Source organism: Syngnathus floridae, chromosome 1, assembly GCF_059516105.1.
Source record: "Syngnathus floridae isolate MCC-2025c chromosome 1, RoL_Sflo_1.0, whole genome shotgun sequence".
NCBI lineage: Eukaryota > Metazoa > Chordata > Actinopteri > Syngnathiformes > Syngnathidae > Syngnathus > Syngnathus floridae.
Genome location: NC_142413.1, coordinates 21,620,660 through 21,641,970, shown reverse-complemented (window position 1 = coordinate 21,641,970; position 21,311 = coordinate 21,620,660). Strand labels below are relative to the sequence as shown.

General features: G+C 40.8%; 1 protein-coding gene and 1 long non-coding RNA gene across 3 annotated transcripts in view; one reads left to right on the top strand and one right to left on the bottom strand.

Annotated features, from left to right (window-relative positions):
- Window positions 1-1,259: 1,259 nt before the first annotated feature.
- The window catches only part of ccdc88b (coiled-coil and HOOK domain protein 88B), a 40,547-nt gene continuing 20,495 nt past the window's right edge, over window positions 1,260-21,311 (top strand). For both annotated transcript variants that reach the window (XM_088386054.1, XM_088386063.1), the window contains exons 1-15: window positions 1,260-1,431; window positions 3,588-3,736; window positions 4,628-4,736; window positions 8,804-8,873; window positions 9,014-9,072; window positions 10,529-10,612; window positions 11,269-11,409; window positions 12,589-12,734; window positions 13,348-13,429; window positions 14,014-14,172; window positions 14,946-15,092; window positions 16,917-17,094; window positions 17,296-17,411; window positions 18,125-18,784; window positions 20,023-20,202. In XM_088386054.1, the coding sequence (XP_088242180.1) occupies window positions 1,372-1,431; window positions 3,588-3,736; window positions 4,628-4,736; window positions 8,804-8,873; window positions 9,014-9,072; window positions 10,529-10,612; window positions 11,269-11,409; window positions 12,589-12,734; window positions 13,348-13,429; window positions 14,014-14,172; window positions 14,946-15,092; window positions 16,917-17,094; window positions 17,296-17,411; window positions 18,125-18,784; window positions 20,023-20,202 (2,340 nt within the window). In that variant the 5' untranslated portion in view covers window positions 1,260-1,371. The remainder of the gene's footprint in view (window positions 1,432-3,587; window positions 3,737-4,627; window positions 4,737-8,803; window positions 8,874-9,013; window positions 9,073-10,528; window positions 10,613-11,268; window positions 11,410-12,588; window positions 12,735-13,347; window positions 13,430-14,013; window positions 14,173-14,945; window positions 15,093-16,916; window positions 17,095-17,295; window positions 17,412-18,124; window positions 18,785-20,022; window positions 20,203-21,311) is intronic.
- On the bottom strand, window positions 9,458-18,788 carry LOC148404583 (uncharacterized). The gene is made up of 6 exons (XR_015860696.1): window positions 16,576-18,788; window positions 15,162-15,207; window positions 14,940-15,059; window positions 12,543-14,656; window positions 12,051-12,134; window positions 9,458-11,403 (listed from the first exon to the last, which is right to left on the bottom strand). It is a non-coding gene; the product is annotated as an uncharacterized LOC148404583 (long non-coding RNA).

The following is a 21,311-nucleotide window of genomic DNA, read 5'->3' as shown; positions in this document are numbered from 1 at the left end:
TGCATACTTGTATGAATTACTGACAACATGGGAAACAATCAAGGAAAATATGCCAATAAGCATAACTTGGAGCCAAAAATGTATTAAAGCTATTTTAGGAAGTAAGGCTCAAAGGTAAATGACAATGTCAGAGCTATTAATTCAATCACGTGTTATTAAATAAATGTATACTTTATTAAATACATAAAGGGCATTATTACAAATACTATGATTCAATGCCGATCATAATGTACATCTGATAGAGCAAGTAATCGTATTGTCTTAAAAGGGAGACTGTTGAAAGTGGCTTCTCTTTCTTGAATAAAAAATTATTTCAGACAACAAATCTTTACATTTCTTTTTAAAAATCAGAGATGCAAATTAACTTTACCAGATGTTTTTTTTTCCCCCACTGATCATTAATTTGCTCTCATTTCGTATCCATAATATCAAATTTCAATAAAATAATAACATAATAACAATGATATAATTGTAATATATTTAGTAATATTAATTAATTAATGGTTAGGGTCAGCAAATGGTGGAATTATTTCTTTAAACGTCATAGCTATCAATTACAGCACATGGTAAAATCCATTTCGTGCAAGCTTTTATAGGTCAAACTACAAAAAAAGAAAAGAAAATGAAAGCCCTAATGTGCTTGAAAACACACACGTGTTTTTAACCTGCGCCAAAACTACTGTTTGAGACTCATAAAGCCATCTCTAATTAAAATTTGCTGTTGACCATTACAATCCAAATTGATGCATATGGACAATTTGATTTTTTACCACCAGAGAGCGGCAACACACAGTGTGTAAAAACATTTTAAGGGATGAAGCAACAGAGTCGAAATACTGTATCATTCAGATTGAATTGACCTTGGCTCCCTTCAGTTTCTATATAAATCTTAATTTGTATAACCTTTCTTATTCTCTTTATTGTGTACTTTTTCCTGATTGCATGGAGAACAATGCTGGCACATTGTACACAATCAAATGAGAAAGGTTGAGAAAGCTTTTGTTTTGTTTTGCACACACACGAGGAAATGAGGCCTCGTCATGGGATCTCAGCACATGATTTGTCAAATCACCATATGACATGTGTTGTGATCCATTTGAATAATAGGAAACATGGTAGAGTGGAAAGAAGACTGCTTAACGAATGCAACTCGAGCCTTCTGACAATTCCGGTGTGGTTTTGCAATGGAACTGGGCGTCACAGTCATAGAGGAAGAGGAGGAGGAGGGGGGTTGGGGGGGGTTAACAAATGTCAAACTACTTCACTTGACAGAAGATGGACTCTGTGAGAGTCACTACATTGAAGCACTGATATTGTTTGTTAATCATCTGCCTGACTGCTGTAGTGCCTCTCATCTATTGTGGCACTACAATGGACTCAAGTGTGATGGAGATAATAGAAGAATTCACGGAGAGTGCACTGGTGCATTGGGTATGTCATTTAACATTTATCACTCTCGCCCAGAGAAAAAGGTCATAATTTTTTCTATAATAATGGTGTGCAGAAAGTGTAAAAATTTGACATGGCTTTGTTGTATTGATTCCACGAGTTGTTTATCTTTCACTCATAAATTTGAGCGAATTAAACTGCAACACTGATGCTTACTAAATCTATCAGTTCATTGTGTGCAGCCGAACAAACAGCCAACTTCTCCTTTTTTGAAGCTTCCTTTGCCTCTTCATAACAGTTTTTGTTTTCTTCATCTAAGCCCTAACACTTCCGTGTCCTTGGCTGGCTACTTTTTGTTGTTTTGTTAAAATGAAACACATGCTGAGTACTCAACTTGCCTCAGAAGAAATTGTGGATTTATACATGATAAAAAAAAAAGCAATCAGCTGTTTACCACACGAGCTGTTAATCAGCCTGAAGTTTTTTCCCCTTCTGCTCAGTGAGGAGACATTATGACATAAAAGGGTATTCATGATACACAGCACAGACATTTTTATTTTTTGAGGTGGGGTGCTCAAGCACAAAGAAGAAAGGCACCCACCCTAAAAAATAAAAATTGAACTAACAAAATTAATCCTGGGTTGAGGAGAGCTGCTAGCCCGAGCGTCCTGTCCCTCCTTATCTCTCCGCTTTAGTTGCCTTTCTTTTCTTGGCTTCATGCTGCATTAAAAGAAGAACATTGTATTCATTATTTTAGTTTTTTGACAGCACTAGCATTACGCATTACCATTATTAACATACCTCACCATTTAACAGAACTTAAGGCCTACCTTTCATTTCAAATCAGAAACCCTGTTTGGGTAATTATTATAGGCCCATTATTATGCAAATGAACCCCTACCACATTCTTGTGTGTATGTTCACAGAAATATCTGATCAGTAGTTTCCAGCAGTACAAAAATGTAAAGTATTGTGGTTAAATTTGCACCAAACAGTCAGGGTTTGACCAAACACTGTCATTATTTGTTTGTCTGACTATGTGATGCTACAAGTCAGACGAGACCTGCAGTTTGGCTTGCTCTACGTGATCGCTGTCTGGAGCAGCAGGGAATGTATAGAAACACAAAAAGAGTTGATATTTTTATAGTCAGTATTAACTTTGGATGTTCAACACCTAAATTTTTCATTTTCATTGAGCTAGACTTCATCGTTTTTGACATTGTAATTGTGGTTAAAACTATATGGAAAAAAATTGGCACACGCTGGAAACGCCTGCCACATATCAAAGCACTTGTGAGAGGAAACTGATTTCAAAATATTTATAAATGGAGACAAAAAAAGATGACTCCAGCAAAAGTGCATTTTTCTCATCTTGGGCAAAATAGTTGGTACTCCAGCACCACTTGCGGTCTATTTGTGCACGTGGCTGGTGCTAAGTCCAGCTCTTAAATTCTTCATTGAGCCTGCAGCTTGTAGACATTGTGCATCTTCCTTGAGGGGATTGTACCAATGCACTTACTCAGCAACATGGGAGCTCTACCATGCGAATCATGCGCTGAATGACGTGCACCACCTTGTTTACCCTCAAGAACTCAAACACGTGCTCTCACCTCAGATGCCCAGCTATGTCTAGGTTGTGACTCTCTGTTTACGAACAGTGCAGGTGGAAAAAGACTTCATTATAGCGCCATTTGCATTGGCAGCTCTTCTGAGCAGAGCTCAAAACATTGGCTGCAGCCCCATTTGGCTGCTTGTCACCATGAAGCATAGATGCACTAGTCCCACCTGTCCACGCGAGTGTAACAGGCTTGTGTGTAAAAAGGCCTCCCCGTTTCCACTGTTGTACTTTTCTGGTCGCCTGCTGAGGTCCATCAGGACCCAAACCTTCTGTTTCCAGAACTGCTTTTCCTCCCTGTGTAGTTGATCTTGGGCCAAAGTCCCCCAGTGACAGTCACACACCTATATGATGTTATTAATCCAGATAAAATGATGACGTCCAAGTCCAGTCTCCTCGCGCTTCTATCTCGCCTGTTTTACATCGATGTATCCCAACTGCAACAGACCTGATTCAAATCATCAGGATCGTTATCAGCTTTGAGGACCGGACTTGGGCACCCTTGATTTCAAATGATATAAACTTGCATGAACAATATCTCCTTGTTTACAGTTTCTTTCTTCGGATTCCGATTCGCTCTTAGGTTCATCTCTTTGAGAAGATGGTGGTGATGGAGAACGGTGTCTCATTCGACAGGCAGTACATCGAAGTGAACTCTGATTCCCATAATTCCCGGGACCGCTACCTCAGACTGACCAATGGGATTTTCCTCAATGAGGTCATGAGGATCATGTAAGGCTTGTTTTCACTCGGTTACATGTCAGGATGCGGTCAGGCAGCATGGTGGGCAAGTGGTTATCACGTTTTCTTCACAGTTCAGGATTGGAATCTCTGCTTTGGTAGCCATTAGCACTTTATGCACTTTGTTAATCAAAGACTAAACTGTCCATCGGTGTGAATGTAAATAATTGTTTATCTACTGCTGCAGCTCATCTATGACCCTAATAAGAAAAATTGCAATAAAAATGGGGTGGATGAATACTCTGCAATTTTCTGTGCCAGTTAAAAGGAATTGGATATAAAAAAGACAAAAGGTTAACAAGTGTAATATTGCAATCAGATTAGAGGGGAACAAAATCTGCACCGCACATTTGAAGTTTATTTTTTGAAGCATTATTCAAATTAAAAATACTTTTTATTGTCTTGCAAATGCTTAACATAGCATTTATCACACTCACAGTTATAATGCTTGCATTGTTCTACAGTCACTTTGATAAATGGCATTAATTCACGTTCCATTCATATTTGCCATGAGTATCCACTGAAACATGAAATGAGCTCTGCATACGTGGCACCCTGTTAGTAATCTCTACTGAATTCCTCATCAGCGCGTTCATTTTTGACCTCATTCATGCCATATCTCTGCAATTGACAAGACAGCTTTTTCGGTCAGTAGTTGTCAGAAGGCTGATTAATTTGGCCTGACTTAACCTTGGTTATTTCAACAGCTAATTGCATGAGGATTCACACTGGCAGCGTGTCAGGCTCATTAAAATTTGATTCACCGACTGCAGAATTCCACCATTGTGCACTGATTTTTCCTCATCTTGAGCTGAAATGGAGCAACGAGCTGCAGTCAATACACTTCTATGTTTATGTAACGCGTGTGATTGTGTGTCGCAGAGACCCCAACCCGAGAGTGGAGAGGTTGTACGACAGCGACATGGACGACTACATGCAGAGAATACAGAACTTCTCCATCTTAAATCGACACCTCCGAGCCTTCTACCAGGTAGGGGAGAGGTCATGATGCTACAATATGATTATCAAGAAGGAAAGCTTGACAATATAGAGTGGAAAGCTGTTTGGATTTCTTCAGTATCCTAATAGCACACAAGATAGCAATGGCGTGAGTTTTCACAAATTTGGAGCGTCATTTTATAGACTTGGCATTTTTAAAATCACTCAAATATGTCAGGGTTGTTAACTACACTCTTCTCTGTATGGTGTGACATTTACAGGATATTTATTTTCACTTCCTCAGGACTTTAAGGATTATATTTTAGTAATTAAGGGCTAATTTTAGTTGACGAGCCTTGCTAATGTGATTTGCTTTGCCAAAAATGCATACGACATAAAAGCATTTCCAGATGAAAAAGAGGTGCAAAAACTGAAACAACTTTTAGCTCATTATAAATAGAAAAGCCTCTTAAAAGGCAGAAACATTCTTCTACAAAAACATAACTCAAGGCTACAAGGGAGAGGGAGGGATAAAGGAGAGCGTTTCTAGCTGTAGCTTTGCAAAAACAGAGAACAAGATGGAGAAGTGAAGCAACTATTAGTCCCACTACAAGAGCATTCCTCCTCGGGATATTGTAAAGAGTCGGAAGTGCACTCAGGGGATGGCGCAGCATTTGCACGAACAAGAAGATGAAAGAGAACATTTCCTTCCTCCATTACGAAGCAAATTGGGCGATTTTCTTTAAGCCGCCGCTGTGGATGGCGGTCAGGCTAGTCTTGAGAACAGGTGCAGACAATCTATCAAATAAGCTGCGAAATCATTTTTGCGCGGCGTGTATGTGCTAGTGTCATTTGAGGAAATGACATTCTCGGAGGATTGACGAGACACAGAAAGTCTCCCAGTCAGGTGGAGTTGCTAGTCACACAACATGGCAACCGCAGTTTTAAGGGTTTCACTTCCTTTTTTTTAGTGAGTCACTCAAGTTTTGAAAACGCAGAGAAATGCAAGTCTCTGACACTGTTGATAATTGATTCACATTAAATCAGACAAGGCCAATGTGTGTTTGACGCTAGGCCTCTCGACAGCAATGTTCTTCTTACATAAAATAATATGTTGGGGACAAGCAGTCTTTTACGGCCACAATCGGTGGGGATTAATTACAAAAGTTCACAACTGAAATGAAGTGAGCTGCCAGTGCCCAGGAAATGTCAAGAATTGGCAGCTTTAATGTGGTGAACCTGCTGTATAGTGCAATACTGACATTTTTGGAACCAAAACAATCCTATCTAAAGTAACGGGACACGGTTGTTCATAACATTCTTAGACTTGGACAAGTCAGATGAATTAATGAATATTCTCATCAATCAACAGCAAAAGTCAGAACCTTGAAAACTGTCACAGTTTCAGCCATAAAAAATGACAACTACAAATCATGTTTTTGCCTGTTTCACCTTTGTCTGTGTCGCTTTCATGATGATTGTTTACAATGTTTTCTGTATCTTGTTTTGTTTGGTTTCTCGTTGTGTCACGTCAACATAAACACTGAAGCTCTTAGACTAAAACACACTTGATAATGTCGTAATGACGAGAATAGGAAACGACTGATTCTAAACAGTTGAAATTACTACTGAGCTAACAGGAGCGTGCTGTGACTACAGTAAAATGATAAAACTTCCGTCTTACTTGTGAAAATCAAGTGTAAGACCAGATTATCACATTATTTAAAAAAAAAAAAATGCAAGACTGCAGTGGCCCCTTCTTATTGGAATTTTTTGACTCGATCTTTTGATTAGTCACATTTAAAAAAAAGTCATGGCATAAAGGAGTCATAAGAATGGCAGATTTTCCCAATCCACTGTCGGGCTCAGTGAATAGCTGGGGTTCAGCTGCAGACATTATTTGTAATGGAACTACTGCTCTCTATTTGAGATTGCTCCATTTTCTATATAGTGCTTGTCATCATTAGGGTCATGGTTAGTTGAAGCCTATCCCAGCTGTCTTTGGCCGAGAGGCAGGGTACATCAGCCAATTGCAGAGTTCTATTCAATATAAGACACAATAAAAATCTGGATTCGTCACCTCCAGATATAAAGCTAATGAACATCCCAAAGTGGCATGGTTTTAATTAAGTTAGATAAACTACAGAGGAAATCTGGTGTGTAATAGTGCATCAATCTCAACAGTTCTCCAATCAGCAGCGGAAGATGATGCGATAAAGAGATCACATTGTTGCAGATGGATTTTAATTCTCTTCACTAGTGCAGCCAAAAGCCTGGTGGAAATGTTGATTTCTGAATGCCCAACTTAAAAGTGGCTGATTATTTTCAGAGGCGGACTTGTCGAGAGATCAAGACTAATTCCTGGTCTACTCATCGTTTGCTTTGGAAAAGTGCACTTCTACTAGCAATGCAGGCTGGCAGATGCTGGCAGCAGATAATTGCAGTCAGCCATGCCTTTAATCCTTGGAAAAAAAATGTATTGATGATGGCGCCAAATGCTTGTATCTACTCTACACTAGACTACACTTTTGTACTATCCCTGTCAGACTGCAGAAGGAATTGCCCTTAAGCATGACGACAGCAACAGCAATCTTCAAAACAGAACTGTTACATTTCACGCAAGATGTCTGTTTGGCTCCACAATTATTAGCACGGAGCAGCGCTGCTTCACATTAGAAGCAGAAACCTCAGGTTGGCTACACTCAAAGGCCTCTGTACATTGCCTCTCCAACAGCGTGCACTTAAAACATTCCGGATGCGGCAGAGTGAGCTGTAATTGGGGACCCCCACCACCAAACGCTCTTATGATTGCATGTCCATGGATACTGCAGGAAAATACAAACAGGTGGTAGAGCAGCAAGCCAAAGTCAGTCCGTGGCTCTGTGACAAGAGGCATTTTTGTTTTTTTAATTAACAGCGAAATAGTTTGGTCATCATTACTGAAGCCCGTGCTCTATACATGGCAAAGTAGCAGCTTGGAAGGAGGCACAGTTTGTCTGTCTTTTTATGTGAACCGCATCCAAAACAAGAAACAAAGACTTGAAGTTGTTTATGCCAGAAATGACAGGTTTCTGGACAGGCAATTTATGACAATATCCACTTAGATTTAATTATTCTCGGAATTTGCCAGTAGATTTGTTCAAAATGAGCTGGCAGCCGTGCTATCGCTCTGCCTATCACTCCAAAACTGCCTAATCGGGTTCAACGGAAAAACGATCTTTGTATTGATGACAGATATCTTAATATTGATACTATGCGACTATGGCATCATTGAATACGAATGTCATCATAAAAATGGATGTGTAAAATGCATTGTTAGTGATTAGAACACACTGCAAGTGATCAACATTAGCATAAAAGTCACTAATACATAAAGTAGAAATTGGAACATTGGATAGCAGGATAAATTGGATGGAAATTAGTTTTTATTTTGTGCAATGTGCTCCTTGTTCAAATGTGTTTGCGTGCATGCACCTCCAAATGATGGCGTATGACTACTTTAAATGTGAAGGCTACCCGTGGGAGTGAATTTTGAACATTGGCCACATGCTGGCTCATCCTGCATGTCTGGTCTCAGTGAACCGGTATCGTCGTCATCATCAAAATTTTCCACCAACTTGTTTGTGTTGGAAACAAAGAGACGAGCTTTTGCTTCCCTAGTACTTTTTGAAGAGTTTTTGTTTTAGGTCGAACAGATTGTTAATAGACCCAAGTGAAGCACATTCTGTTGCAACAGAGCGACTCAAGATGGCGTTTAAGTGGAATAACTTCACAAAGGTGCTATTTTGTGTCCATAATAGACTTTGTGTCAAGGCAGTGAATGGTGTTGCTGTTCATCTTGCGTCAAGCTCCATTGACATTGTTTACTGTACATTTGAGATGTGAACAAACAGTGCTGACAAGAGTGTAAAACGAAATGATTGTTTCCACTCCCCGCCAAACGTTTGCAAATGATATTTTCAAACAATGTTTGGAAGCTGGAAAACAAAGGACACACAAAGCTTTTGGAATTATTATATTTCACAGTAAAATGATTTTAACTCAAATATTCAAAAACTGTAATGTATATGTTAAAGCCATAATATGTTTGGCTGATCACTTGTAACGGTTTGCATATAGGAGGACCTGCAGCAGTTGATACTGATGCCACTCCCAAATGTTGCCATTTTGGGCCAGGATCCCTTCACAGGTACAAGCAAATTATGTGATCCCATCTGCGCCGCGATTCTACTTCAATCTTTATCAGTGCAGAGCATTATGGTGATAATGATCACGAGGCCATGATGGTGATGATAATGATGGCACTCAACAGTATCTCTGTGTGTTCAGAGGCAGCTGTGGAGGAACTTAGACGCTTGCTGCTGCTCCTGCTCGGCTGTGCTGTGCAGGTGAGGATACAACTGCTATCGAGTGAGGCCATTAGTGGAACAAGAATTGTCACTGGCAGAGACCAGTCGGAATGCCTGGCTCACAACTTCAGCATTTTTGTGACTATTTTACAACTTGTGGCCTGTTTGACACCATCAGACCTACTATGTCGAAGATTGAATTTATTTAATAACATAAGGATGATTTAATTTATTCAAGTCTAGCCATCCAGACAGTGCCATTAACCACACAATAAATTTATATTATATATATATATATATATATATATATATATATATATATATATATATATATATATATATATATATATATATATATATATATAATAAATTTTGTCCAAGAATTATTATATAATACTCATATGTAGTAATTTGAATACTGACATCTTTGCTCATAAAAGGTCATTCCCGCTACATGAAGTAAAAAGAGAAAAACGTGTCATTTCTTTTTTCCACGATTAACAAATGTGTCTGGGAGAATGAATGAACCAGTTTAGCTCAGTCCAAGGGTCGATACATTATTATTAAGAAAGAATGATAACAAAAAAAAAACCCAATTCTAAACACAAAAGTTCTACACTCTTGGAAAAAGTACAATCATTAGATCTGGCTTTGCAAAGAGAAGAAATGAGGCAGAGCTGAGAGCCCAGGGTGTGCAGTGTGGGCTAACGCTGTCTAGCGAAGCAGTGAAGCCTTCAAAACTTTCATGGCATATACAAAGTTGGCATCTAATGCTTGTAGAAAAGCTGGTGGACTATTTAAGAGAAAATAAAACGGATTAGAGACACTAAAAGAGCTTGTCGGGCAAAAACAAAGATTGCTGAAGCAATTTATGGAATTCATTTGCAGATTGAAGGGCTATTTAAAGTAGTCATTAGTCGTTGAAGCCTAACCTGAAACTTTAAATTGTTTTTAGTAGCAGCTTGTTTTTTTTTCATGACTTATCTTACTTGCAATTTTGTTGTATGTGCAAACTTATATCCTCTTGTTTGATGAATGCCTTTGCGGCAATTTGTGGACTAGATTAGTTAAATAGTAGTGGACAGAAAACTATTATTGCAAAGCATTTATTGATTAGCGGTATACATTCGGCAGGATCACAAATGTGCTCTAAAACTGCCTGGCAAAACCCTTGACGTAACATACAAAAGGTGATACAGGCCGAGAGCGAACATTCTTGCATCTGTGGTAAACCATGAGCTAATTTTTGAATATTAGTCAAACCAGTTACATCAATTAAACATAATATATGATGTATAGAAGACATTGTAAACATTTGGATGGAATCCAGGCCACTTTGCAACAATTGAGCCCAGAGGTTTAAAAGAGAGGTTAAGAAACCCTAGTCAAATCAACCTCATATGGATTAACTGATGAGAGACTTTGTGTACTGCAATAAAAAATTTCTGCGGCATTAATGAACACATCTGATTGAGTTTATTTCTCGTATCCGCAGTGTGAACATAAAGAGATGTTCATTCAGCAGATCCAGTCTCTGGATATCCAGGAGCAGGCTACGCTCGCCGTTTGCATTCAACAGGTGCGTTCAGGTGCAGGTTGAACCTAATCCACAATGACTTTAATATTATTCACAGATTGACCCTCAGTTCCTGGGAGATTTTCTATGGGGATTTTTATTCTTTAAAAGGATTTTTTTTTTTCCCTTTCTAACTGAAGCGTGAAAAAGAGCTTCTTTTCATTCCAGCAGCAGCGTGGAAGGATCTCCACCTCTGTTATACATGCACCTCTCACCCTACCCTCATTTTCTGTCAAACTGTCCGTTTCAATAAAGCATGGATGCCAATTGGACATAAAAAAAAAATACGCCCCGTGAATAATTGCCCACATTACAGAAACAGCATGTTGCAGAGCAGCATGACTGAATTACAGTAACAGCAGGCTGCCCACGAGTCTTTTTTGTTGTAGGCTTCTTTGCCTCATAAATCAGAGTGGTGAAGAGATGTCCTTCCTCCCTGTGTGGATAGATGCACCCCCACGCTTGCTGCTTATAATTTCCACCAGAGAAAATTTCAGACCATCCCTCTTTCCAAGCGATCATTTCTTTTACATGCATGAGTGAGCCATTTATGGGCTTTTTTCTTCGTACTAAAAAGGTTAATCTTAATTGGCTTTTACACGGCTGAGTGAAGTATTAGTTGATTTGTGTCGCGGCTAATCGCTGCGTCCTCGCTGCAGGTGACTCAAGACCCGCGCTCGGTGCTGCCGCTCCAGTGGGAAGAGCTGCTTGAGGTGGAAGGTGCGGACCTAAAACTGGTGTTTAGCTCCATGGCCAAACAGATCCAGAGTATGCTTGCCCAGAGAGACACACACCTGGAGGTATGAATTGCAAATATCATCCTTCAGTCATACATCAAATCCTGTTGTCCGATGACACATGTCAATCTCCATCCATCCATTTTTACAGCAAACAACAATTTCCACTCACATTGACACATAGGAGAATTTCTCAGTTCTCCATGAATCTAACATGTATGGATGTTTTTGACTGTAGAGAAACCCAGAACCTCAGAATTGTGAAGTGAAAACAAACCATGATGCAGTACAGTTTGATACCACTGCAACCACAAGAAGGCCAAAGCCCTGTCTAAAAGAATAAAGTAACCCCAACACTGCCCTCTCATGGGGTTTACAATCCGGACCACACCGACAATAACTAAAATCCAGACATGTTGTTTATAATTTATGGCACTTATTTGTTTTCACCCCAACAGTTTCAACTAACAATCTGATGTTATCATCCAATAATCAAAACTCTGACCCCAAAGTGTACATAAAAGAATGAAACTAGCTGTCATTTTCTGTAGTCATAAAAATCAGGATTGCAGAGTATTCAATGCTGAATAATTTTCAGTACAAATGAGACTGATGTTAAAATACATACCTCCTGTTTTCAAGTATAATTCAATGCTGAATAATTTTAAGTACACGAGACTGATCTTAAAATACTATTGACTTACCTCCTGTTTTCATCTTTTTCAATCAAATTTACACAATACATAGGTGTAGGATGCTGCCATCTTGTGGCCAACAGTGGAATCACACTGAAAAATAGCCAGAACAAAATAGTCATAAACGTGAAAAGAAAATCTGCAAAATAGCTGAAACATGAACCCGGAACCCACACTCAAAAATAGCCAGAACAAAATCGTCATAAATGTGAAAGGAAAATCTGCAAAATAGCTGGACCGTGCCCCCAGAACTCACAGCGGAGGATTGTTCACAGTAACATTTTGGCACCATTTTGTAACTGTGAGGGAAGAACTGTATGTTGAAGTGAGCGGAGGAGATTTACACTGGCCATCACATAGAGAAAAGTGATGGTTTGCTGCTAACTTGAGCAATGCGATAGAATATGGATGGATCAAGGAAATTCTGTCCAATAATTCTGAGTTGAAATATACAAATAAATTAAGAGAAGATGTAAAAAAAAGATTGTTGGCTGTACCGACCAGTGAATTCCTCATTCCTGACACTTTTCCGGTGACCCCTGTCCAGCGCATCGCAGAGTTTTGTCGTGAGCGGGAGGCCCACGCTGACTCACCCTCGGCACCCCTGGGTGGTCACAATGACGAGCCTCCCCAAGGTCTGGCACTGCAGCTGGCAGACAGCAAGGCCAAAGTCCGCCGCCTGAAACAACAACTGTGAGTGTGTGCACATTAATAAACATATATTAAACGGGAGCACCTGCAGGCGATGCATCATTGCCAGACTAAAAATTCTGTCGGAAAACTGGGGGAGGGTTTCAAACTAGGGTTTTAAACGAGGGTTGGGCCTTCAAAATCAGGTTTTCATACTAGGGTTGTCTTTTTAAATTAGGGTTTCAAACCAAGTTTAGGATTTCAAAGGAGGGGTTCAAACTAGGTTTAGGGTTTGAATTTTGGATTGGGGTGTTAGTTTAGGGTTTTAAACAAAACAGTGCATTTGTAGTTTTGTAAAATAACAATGGGTAGTCACTATAAAATCCAATTCAACATTCTGAAAATAGGGAGCAGACCAGGATGACTGCTCTCATTGATCAAAGTTGACTCCAGTTCAAATTAATTACCTCTGGAAAAAGGGTAATGTGTCCATTAGTGTGGGTTTATTTATTCATTTGTTTGTTACCTACTTCAGTGATCCCCAACCACTGTGCCGCCTTCACTCCCTGTAATTGCTCACGCACTCTGGCTCTCTTTTCACTTGTCACTTTTATCTTTGCGGCTAAACTTTAAGAGATGTCGGAAGAAAATGTGATTGCTCCTCTCTGCCGTTTAGGGATGATAAGGGCGATCAGTTATTAGACTACAAGCAGGAGATTCACATGATGGAGGAGCAACTAAAAAAGCTTCAGAAAAAGGTTCGTGTGCGACACATTGTAAGGTGTGTACTTTACACAACTGCAATGGTAGGTATTTTCACAGTTGGAAGTAAATTGCACTTGGCTGAACTATCAGTTGTCAACTGTGTGTATACACCTTTACGAAAAAATTATATTTGGGCTGTTTGACTCAAACTCCGTCACCCATTCTGTGTCAGTGCTGTTTGTACAGAACAGCGACAAGGGAAAATGGAGGGTAATAACTCCTACCTATTAAGACACAAGTTCACAATTCCAGCTTTTATTTGATCAAATTTACATCTGGTTGTGTCAAAAAACTCAGGACAGAGTAACTTTTGTTTGAAGCCACTATCTTTGGTTGAGATTAATCTTGGTCTCATCAGTCCATAAAACTTTGTTAGATGTTAGAACATGTTAATGTACTGTACACTATAGTAGCCTGAATAAAGTGTGCAATGCATGTACACATAATGACTGTGCTTTCAATTCTGTGAGGCATCATGTCAATAACATTCGACCTTCCTAGAAACAGCTGGCACTAATGTTACTAACATGTTTCGCTGACCTCACCGACACTCTTGTATGTATGCACACGTCTGCAGAACCGCTCCCTGCAGAGTGAGTCTAGGGGCCTACGTGTTTTGCGGGATGAGCTGGATTGCGCCCGTGAGAGAGCGGCGCGGTCTGAGCAGCTTCAGAATGAGCTCCAGAGCTGTAAACATAGACTGCACAGCTTGGAGGTGACACGCACTCAGCTCAAGGTACACACGCACGCACGCACGCACGCACGCACGCACGCACGCACGCACGCACGCACGCACGCACGCACGCACGCACGCACGCACGCACGCACGCACGCACGCACGCACGCACGCACACACACACACACACACACACACACACACACACACACACACACGCCCGAGTGGCTGGACCATACACAGCAAAGAGCAAGCAAGCAGAGCAACATCATAAGATTGTTTGGCAGAAAGATTCACCCCATGAAGCTGCTTAATTTGAAAAATAAAGCAGTAGAAATTATGTTTGGTTATAAGAGCTTTTAGTCACACACAGGATTTACTTGGCTACGCTTTAAGTCGTGCACTCACGTCCTTGTGAAACACCACGCTTTCCTTGCTGTCACCTTCTCACTCTGTCTTGGCTCGGCATCCCTGTGGCGACCCAGATTAGCTCAAAGAACGTCTTTCCTCCAGGCCTCTGTTGAGGCTTCATTCTCCACAAATGCTAATTAAACATTGGAGAATAGTGGAGAATATAAGCAGTCAAAGACAAGCTAACAGGAATTTGTTCAAAAGACAGAATAACTGAATTCACCACTGTTTGAGTACTTATAAGTCATGTCACAATTTAGAAATTTACTCATTAAGAAAAAAAACACACTGGTCCATTACACATTTGCAATCAGGTGGCTACTGACAATTTCTGCTCTCAGTGCACATGGAAAAAAAAACGCAACAACATAGACCAAGTCATTGTTAACATATCGTAGTAATGACATTTTTGCCACCTGTAGGAGCAGCAGCAGATGTGTGCGGCCCTGCAGGAAGCCAAAATTCTTTTGGAGGAACAGCTGGCTGACGTGAGGGCCCGATGCTCCACACTGAGGGAGCTGGAGAAGGACAACCTGCTGCTGCGTCAGCGGATTATAGACATAGAAGTGGTGAGTAAAGCCAAAGACATACTACATCTATGGGTCGTTCCAAAATAGGAATTGTTTTGAAAAACATACCAACCACCTTTGAAAACATTTGTTCTTGTGGCTATGGTATCCAGACCTGCAAATGGAGATGCGACATGTGTTTTTTCTGAACAATTATTAAAGAACACCAATAGTGAAATTTAATTTAATGTTTTTTTTTGACAGTATTAAGTGATATTGATTTGTCTACAATACAACTTCCATTAGCAATTCCAATCTTACGTCTTGACAAACACACACAGTATGATAAATGCTCGTTAAGCAATTAACAATCAGAATAGCTTGTTTGTTTGGAGGCTGTTTCCACCACGGGGATGAGCACAATTACAAGACGCCACTGTGTTAGCCATAAAGTCATAAAATCACATTCACAAACTGTTATGCTGGCCAAATACAATGACAGCACTGATCAATCATATTTGTTCACACCTCGAGCAAGAATGCCAGCAACCAATCACAATCGCTTTCCTAAAAGCAAGTGCAGCCGCTGCTGCTTTTAGATATCACTGTTCTGTCAGGATCAGAAGTGCAGTGCTGCTTAAATGCTCGTCAACAATCACTGCAGTGTCATTACTGCACACATGGACACACTTGCACCCATTGAAGGTCGCCCCTGTGAATGCGTGACCTTTTGCACGCAGAGAACATTAATTACTATTAAAGTCCCACTGATCCTACCCGTATGTCGCAAGGTTGGAATGTTTCGGTCTTAACGAGAACATCAGTTCTTTTCTAATGGCAAGATGCACTAATAATCTGTTCTCTTTTATTGGCTGTATCTAATATTTTGTTGGACAGCACAATGAATAAGTGAATAGCGTACCGCACGAGTTCAATTTTTAGACCAGAAGGCCGTGTGACGTCACAGCCTGAACCGGAATGGGGTCAACATAGAAGCGGATTTGCAGACGACTGCCTTTGCGCCCGTTTATCTGCTCGTTGGAGGCATAATTTATTTGTAATAGTGTTACTTTAATACAAAATGTTATTGGTTTTATTTTGGGAATGTATTGATGAAAAATTAAAGGGGCTCTAATACCAATGGAGTAGAAATATTCACTTTTGAAATATTGGCTTCTGAATCGTCAGCTATTTGAGGCCTCTTGCTCTGGTTCTTGTTTTCTACTCTTACACCTAATTGATAGAGAACACGGAATTGTTGAGGGCGGCTTTTGTTTCTTATTGGTTGTTCTTTCTCAGCCGCGGTGGTTTATAACGAAAATCAAATTAGGAAAATGGTCCAGTGAGGGATGATTCTTTTGTCAGGAATGATTTGAGCCAGGGTGACCAAATGCAGCTTGTACCAGGGTTTTTTGAAGGGAAAGGGAGTTGGAAGGGAGGCAGGTGGGGAACCAACAACACAGACGGAATAGAGACTCACGGCCAGCAAACAGACAGACAGACCGTCCGACAGAAGTCCACTTGGACAAGGACAAATTCTGACCGTGAGCCTCCAGACAGACCGGGGGAAAACCAGACGACAGGAACACTGGGCGCGGGCAGGGACAGAACCCAACAGTAGACACCGACAAGGAGGAACACACCGGCAGGGTTTAAATACATGAGACAACGAGAGGGAGCAGGTGACAGACATTACGGTGATGAAGGGGTGTGGCTGAGGGAAGTTGCTGGCCGAGCGTGCTCTGGCACGGGCACGACAGTTTTTTACTGTCAGGTTTGTATTCATAGGCAAAAAGTGTTTTTTCTGTTTTGAGTCCGGAAACTACAAACCCGCTTTATGAAGTGAATACAGTATATTTCCCTCAATATATCTTCTTTGTGTAGGAACGTGACACAGAAAGGCAGCGTGTTGATGAGCTACTGGAGCTGAACATGAGCCTCGAGGCGGACCTGCGGCAATGCGGTGGCAACAGTAGTGCCGGCATTCCTGCTCCGGTGGCTGCCACTCACCATCGTTTCCTCCAATCAGAGGATTCTGACGAGGAGCTGTGTGAGCTGATTGGTCAGAGCCCCTGCTTGTCTGCACCTTGTCATTTAAGACATTTTAATTAACTGATAAGAGAAAATATGTTGTGGAAGGATTGGGTCTGTTGTTATCAATCATAAAAAAGAAAACAGCATGATATCATTTATCAATTTCTCCACTTTTCCCATATCAGCTTTTTTCTTTTAAATTTATATCCCCCCCTTTTGACGTATTTAGACCAGAAGCCTCTGAGTGTGGAGGTTGGCGAGGCCTCGACACTGATGCTGCTGGGAGCAGAGCAGGAGAACGCGAGGCTGAGGAGATGTCTGGAGGAGCTACAGGCCCAGCAGGAGGTCAGGGGTCATAAAGAGCATGAGAGTTGTGATGCGCAGGAATAATTCCGGCCCAGTGAGATTGGAGGTCAAACTGACACTTTGGATTGCATTATTTTCCGTGACGACTCTAAATTGTCCTTGGGTGTGAATGTGTGAACGAATGGTTGTTTACCAACCCTGCGTTTGCATCCCTTAAAATAGTGTCTTGAAGTGTGCAATATTTTGTCAATGGGCTGTTCCCTTTTCTAACCTAGCCACGCAATTTGGCACCATACTTGTATCCTGGCAAGCCTCAGAAATTCGCTTGATGAAACTAGCCACCAAACTCAATCGCTGGTACATATTGTGCCCTTTTGGCAAAAGAAATGGTAAATGCCGGTAAGTCTTTGCACTATGGTCTTTGCATTTGATGGATTTAACTGACATTAAATGCAGTATACATTGCATCCATGCGAGTTAATCCTTTCTGTATTCTACATTCTGTCATTTCTTAAATTACATCAATGTAGCCAGTTTCTTTGAACTCTATTTTTATGACCTACCAAAACTGATTTAAATGATTATGTGATGACATAACATTTTCCGATTTAAATACTTTGAAGTGAAGGAAGTGTTTTGAGTTATTTCAAGCTTATTTGATAGAAGCAGTAAAAGACACAAAAGTAGACAATAAAAAGATAATTCCAACCTCTGACAGTTCTCCTCCGCTGTGTTTCCATTGTACTTTCCAGTTTCATAATCTGAAGAATGAAAATGCTACTTTGAAGCTGCGACTAGAGGAGCTAATGGCTAGCCTGCAGCGCACAGAAGGCAAGCGGGACGACGCAGGAGCGAAGCAGTTGGACAGGGAGAACAGCGAGAAGGGCGTCCAGGGATCTGAATCCTGCAGGGGAGAGTGTGAAGGCATGGTGAGGTTGACAGAGGAGAAGGAGCGCAGACGGGAACTCATGGTGACGCAAAGGGAAGCAGGGGTCGGGGAAGAGGTTCTCCATGTTAAAGGAGAGAAAGCAGAACTGCGTGATGCGGCGATCCAACCCAAAAGAAGAGGAGAAGCAGAAGGCGACCATATCGACATTCAAAAGCAAAATGAGTCTAAAAATGAAACAGCCACATTAGACATCCAAAATAAAGAAAGTCAACAAGAACCCAAGGCTATACAACAGGCTACGTGTGGCCCTCCTGGTGCTGATGCTGCTTTGACAAGGTGTCTCCACAAGGCCCAGGAAGAGGCTGACAGGCAGGCCGTGGTGGCCCAGGACCTGCGCTCCAAGCTGGGGGATCAGAGCAGGAAGACGTGGGAGGCCGAGCAGAGGCTGACGCTCCTGGAGGCCGAGTTGCAATACCTGAGGAAAGCTGCGGAGAATCTCGGGGAGGCTCGAAGGCAGATCGAGGTATGGAGCCTGGGATGAGGAGAGGGAGGGAGGGAGGGAAGGAGGGAGGGAGTGGACATGGGATCGGATTTGAGATTGATGGTGGTAATAATAGTAATCAGGAGACTGTGTGGCTGGTAGTAGAGATGACAAATTGGCAGCCAGACAAAAGCGTGCATGCATTGGACACGCTATGAGTTACTTAAAAATAGCCAGAAGTCATTTGAGAAGTAAAGAATGCAACAAATGCAATTGTGACAACGGGCATTTATCATAATACATATGTACGCAAAGATACTAAGCAGTTTTGATTACACTTTCCAAATGTATTATCATTACTCTAGCCACTGCAGCCTTGCAGAGGATCTTACAGTCTCGATTTTGAATGCATTTTCCCCTTTCAAAAATGAGGTCATCAAAATTTGAGAAACTAAGTACAACCACAAAATAAATGCCAATCAATCTTTGTGTTTTGGTTTGAGCCCTGTTGTTTATCAAATGATTGCAGGCGACATCTTGAATTACAAAGTATGATGGGAGATGTTTTCAACAAAAGGACCATTGGTTTTTGATAGATTCTCCTATTTACATTTTTGAGACTGTATGCATCTAAATTTATTTCTCGGTTGGTACTTACTTCATATTTAAATCTGGACCTAAATCTAATAATTTTTTGGCCCTGTCAAATATGGACTCATTGTAAACGCTCCATGGGTGGTTATTTATAATTTCAGGTTGGACCCCCCCCCCCTTAGAATAGAAACAAATTATATTGAATGTAATTTAATTATTGTAATTTAATTAATGTAATTTATTGTAATCACTTTCCCCATCATTCCCCAAGCCACCTAACCCTCACAAATGGGTTAGGGTTAGGGTTCCCCATCCAAATGGCAAAAAATGTATGTTTTCCTATTACACAATTTTGTATATATATATATATAAAAAACTCCTGTCATGGTTTATTTAATTCTTTTTGGAGCACGTTACCACATCCCCTGTAACGCCGCAAATTATGTACAAAACTGTTTATTGGCTCCTTTGTCCTGCGCCACACTAAATATAATGGGCTCTTCTTTGGCCAATGTAACAGTCCTCAACAAAGACTTGTGAAAATGTGTATTCTATTTTTGGTCTTATCCTGCTGTCTATTGCCTACTATCGGCTGTTTTACTATAGCACATGAAAAATACTTTCTCACCCAACAATAGATGTGATGATGGCATGTTTCTCTCTCACGTCTCACATGCATGTTTCAGGTTCTACAGTGTGACGCCGGGGTCATGGAGGAAGAGCTGTGCCGCCTGCGGAGTCAAGCCGAGCTTCACAGCATGCAAACGACAGTCATCGCCAGCCTGGAGGGGGAACGGGCAGCATTGGAGAGAGACAGGGACACACTGCGTGGCACCGTGGATGCCCTCCGCGCTGTTCAGCGCAAGGTTGGCCAGTATACATGCACACGGCTACACTCACACACGCGCACACACACGTGCGCACACACGCACACGCACACAGTGGTGACAGTAAACAAGACAGTTTGTTTTTTTCTGGGAGAGAAATGTGACAAACAAGCAAGAACAGCAAAAGAAAGAAAAAGAAGAATTTTAGTTGAAGTGGTAACTTTTAACTTCCACCCTCTATATTTCATACTCCTGTACCAAAAAAGCACACGTGTTAAAGGGTGCACTTTTTTACGTGTTGACAAGAACGTGTATACTCACAAAAGGTCACTTCACTGCTTATTATGAGCATTTTAGCTTGAAGTTCCACATATTACCATTTCTTAAGAAGGATGTGAAAAAGAAGACAATTTCTTCTCGTGGAAAAAAAATCCAGAATGACCGTCAGTGTGCTGTTTGCAGAAGAACTGTAAGTCATAAGAGAGGCTGCAAGCTAAGGAAAAGACCAGTGCTTAGTCAGCATGAAAGAAATACCATAAAAAGGATCCATGAATACCTTCCATTTAGGAAGTTGCACCTTGGCTTTTTCCTCTAATATCCAGTAGGGATATGGTTTATATATTTTCAAGTTAGCTGCAGTCACTCAAATGTTTTTTTTTTTTTTTTTCACACCATAAGACTTTGATATCTTAAGCATCCAAGAGTCGATCTTTACACAGCATAAAATGTACTCGAATACACATTTTAATATAAGTTCTGGAGAACTATACATATAATAATTCTACCTTTGTAAACTTACTGTCAGAGAGCAGTAATATTTTTTTTTAGTTCCACAGAATTGCACTATGAGAAAGTAAAACCTCAATACGTACAAGATCACGTATTACAACAACTACTGGATATGTCCCGATAGAGCATGTGCTCAGTATCAACATGCTTTTATATTTGCAGTTGATATGTCTTGAGCTTGTGTTTCTACTCTGACAAGCCGGTGAGCAGCAAATACTGAGAATTAATGGCGACTCAAGCGCGTGTGTTAAATGAAACATGAAATACACTCGGTCCGCTTCAGCTGCAGGGAGTTGAACGCAAACGGGAATTTACAACTTGCCAATATCCTCTGTTGCTTCTTGTGTTGACTCAAGTTT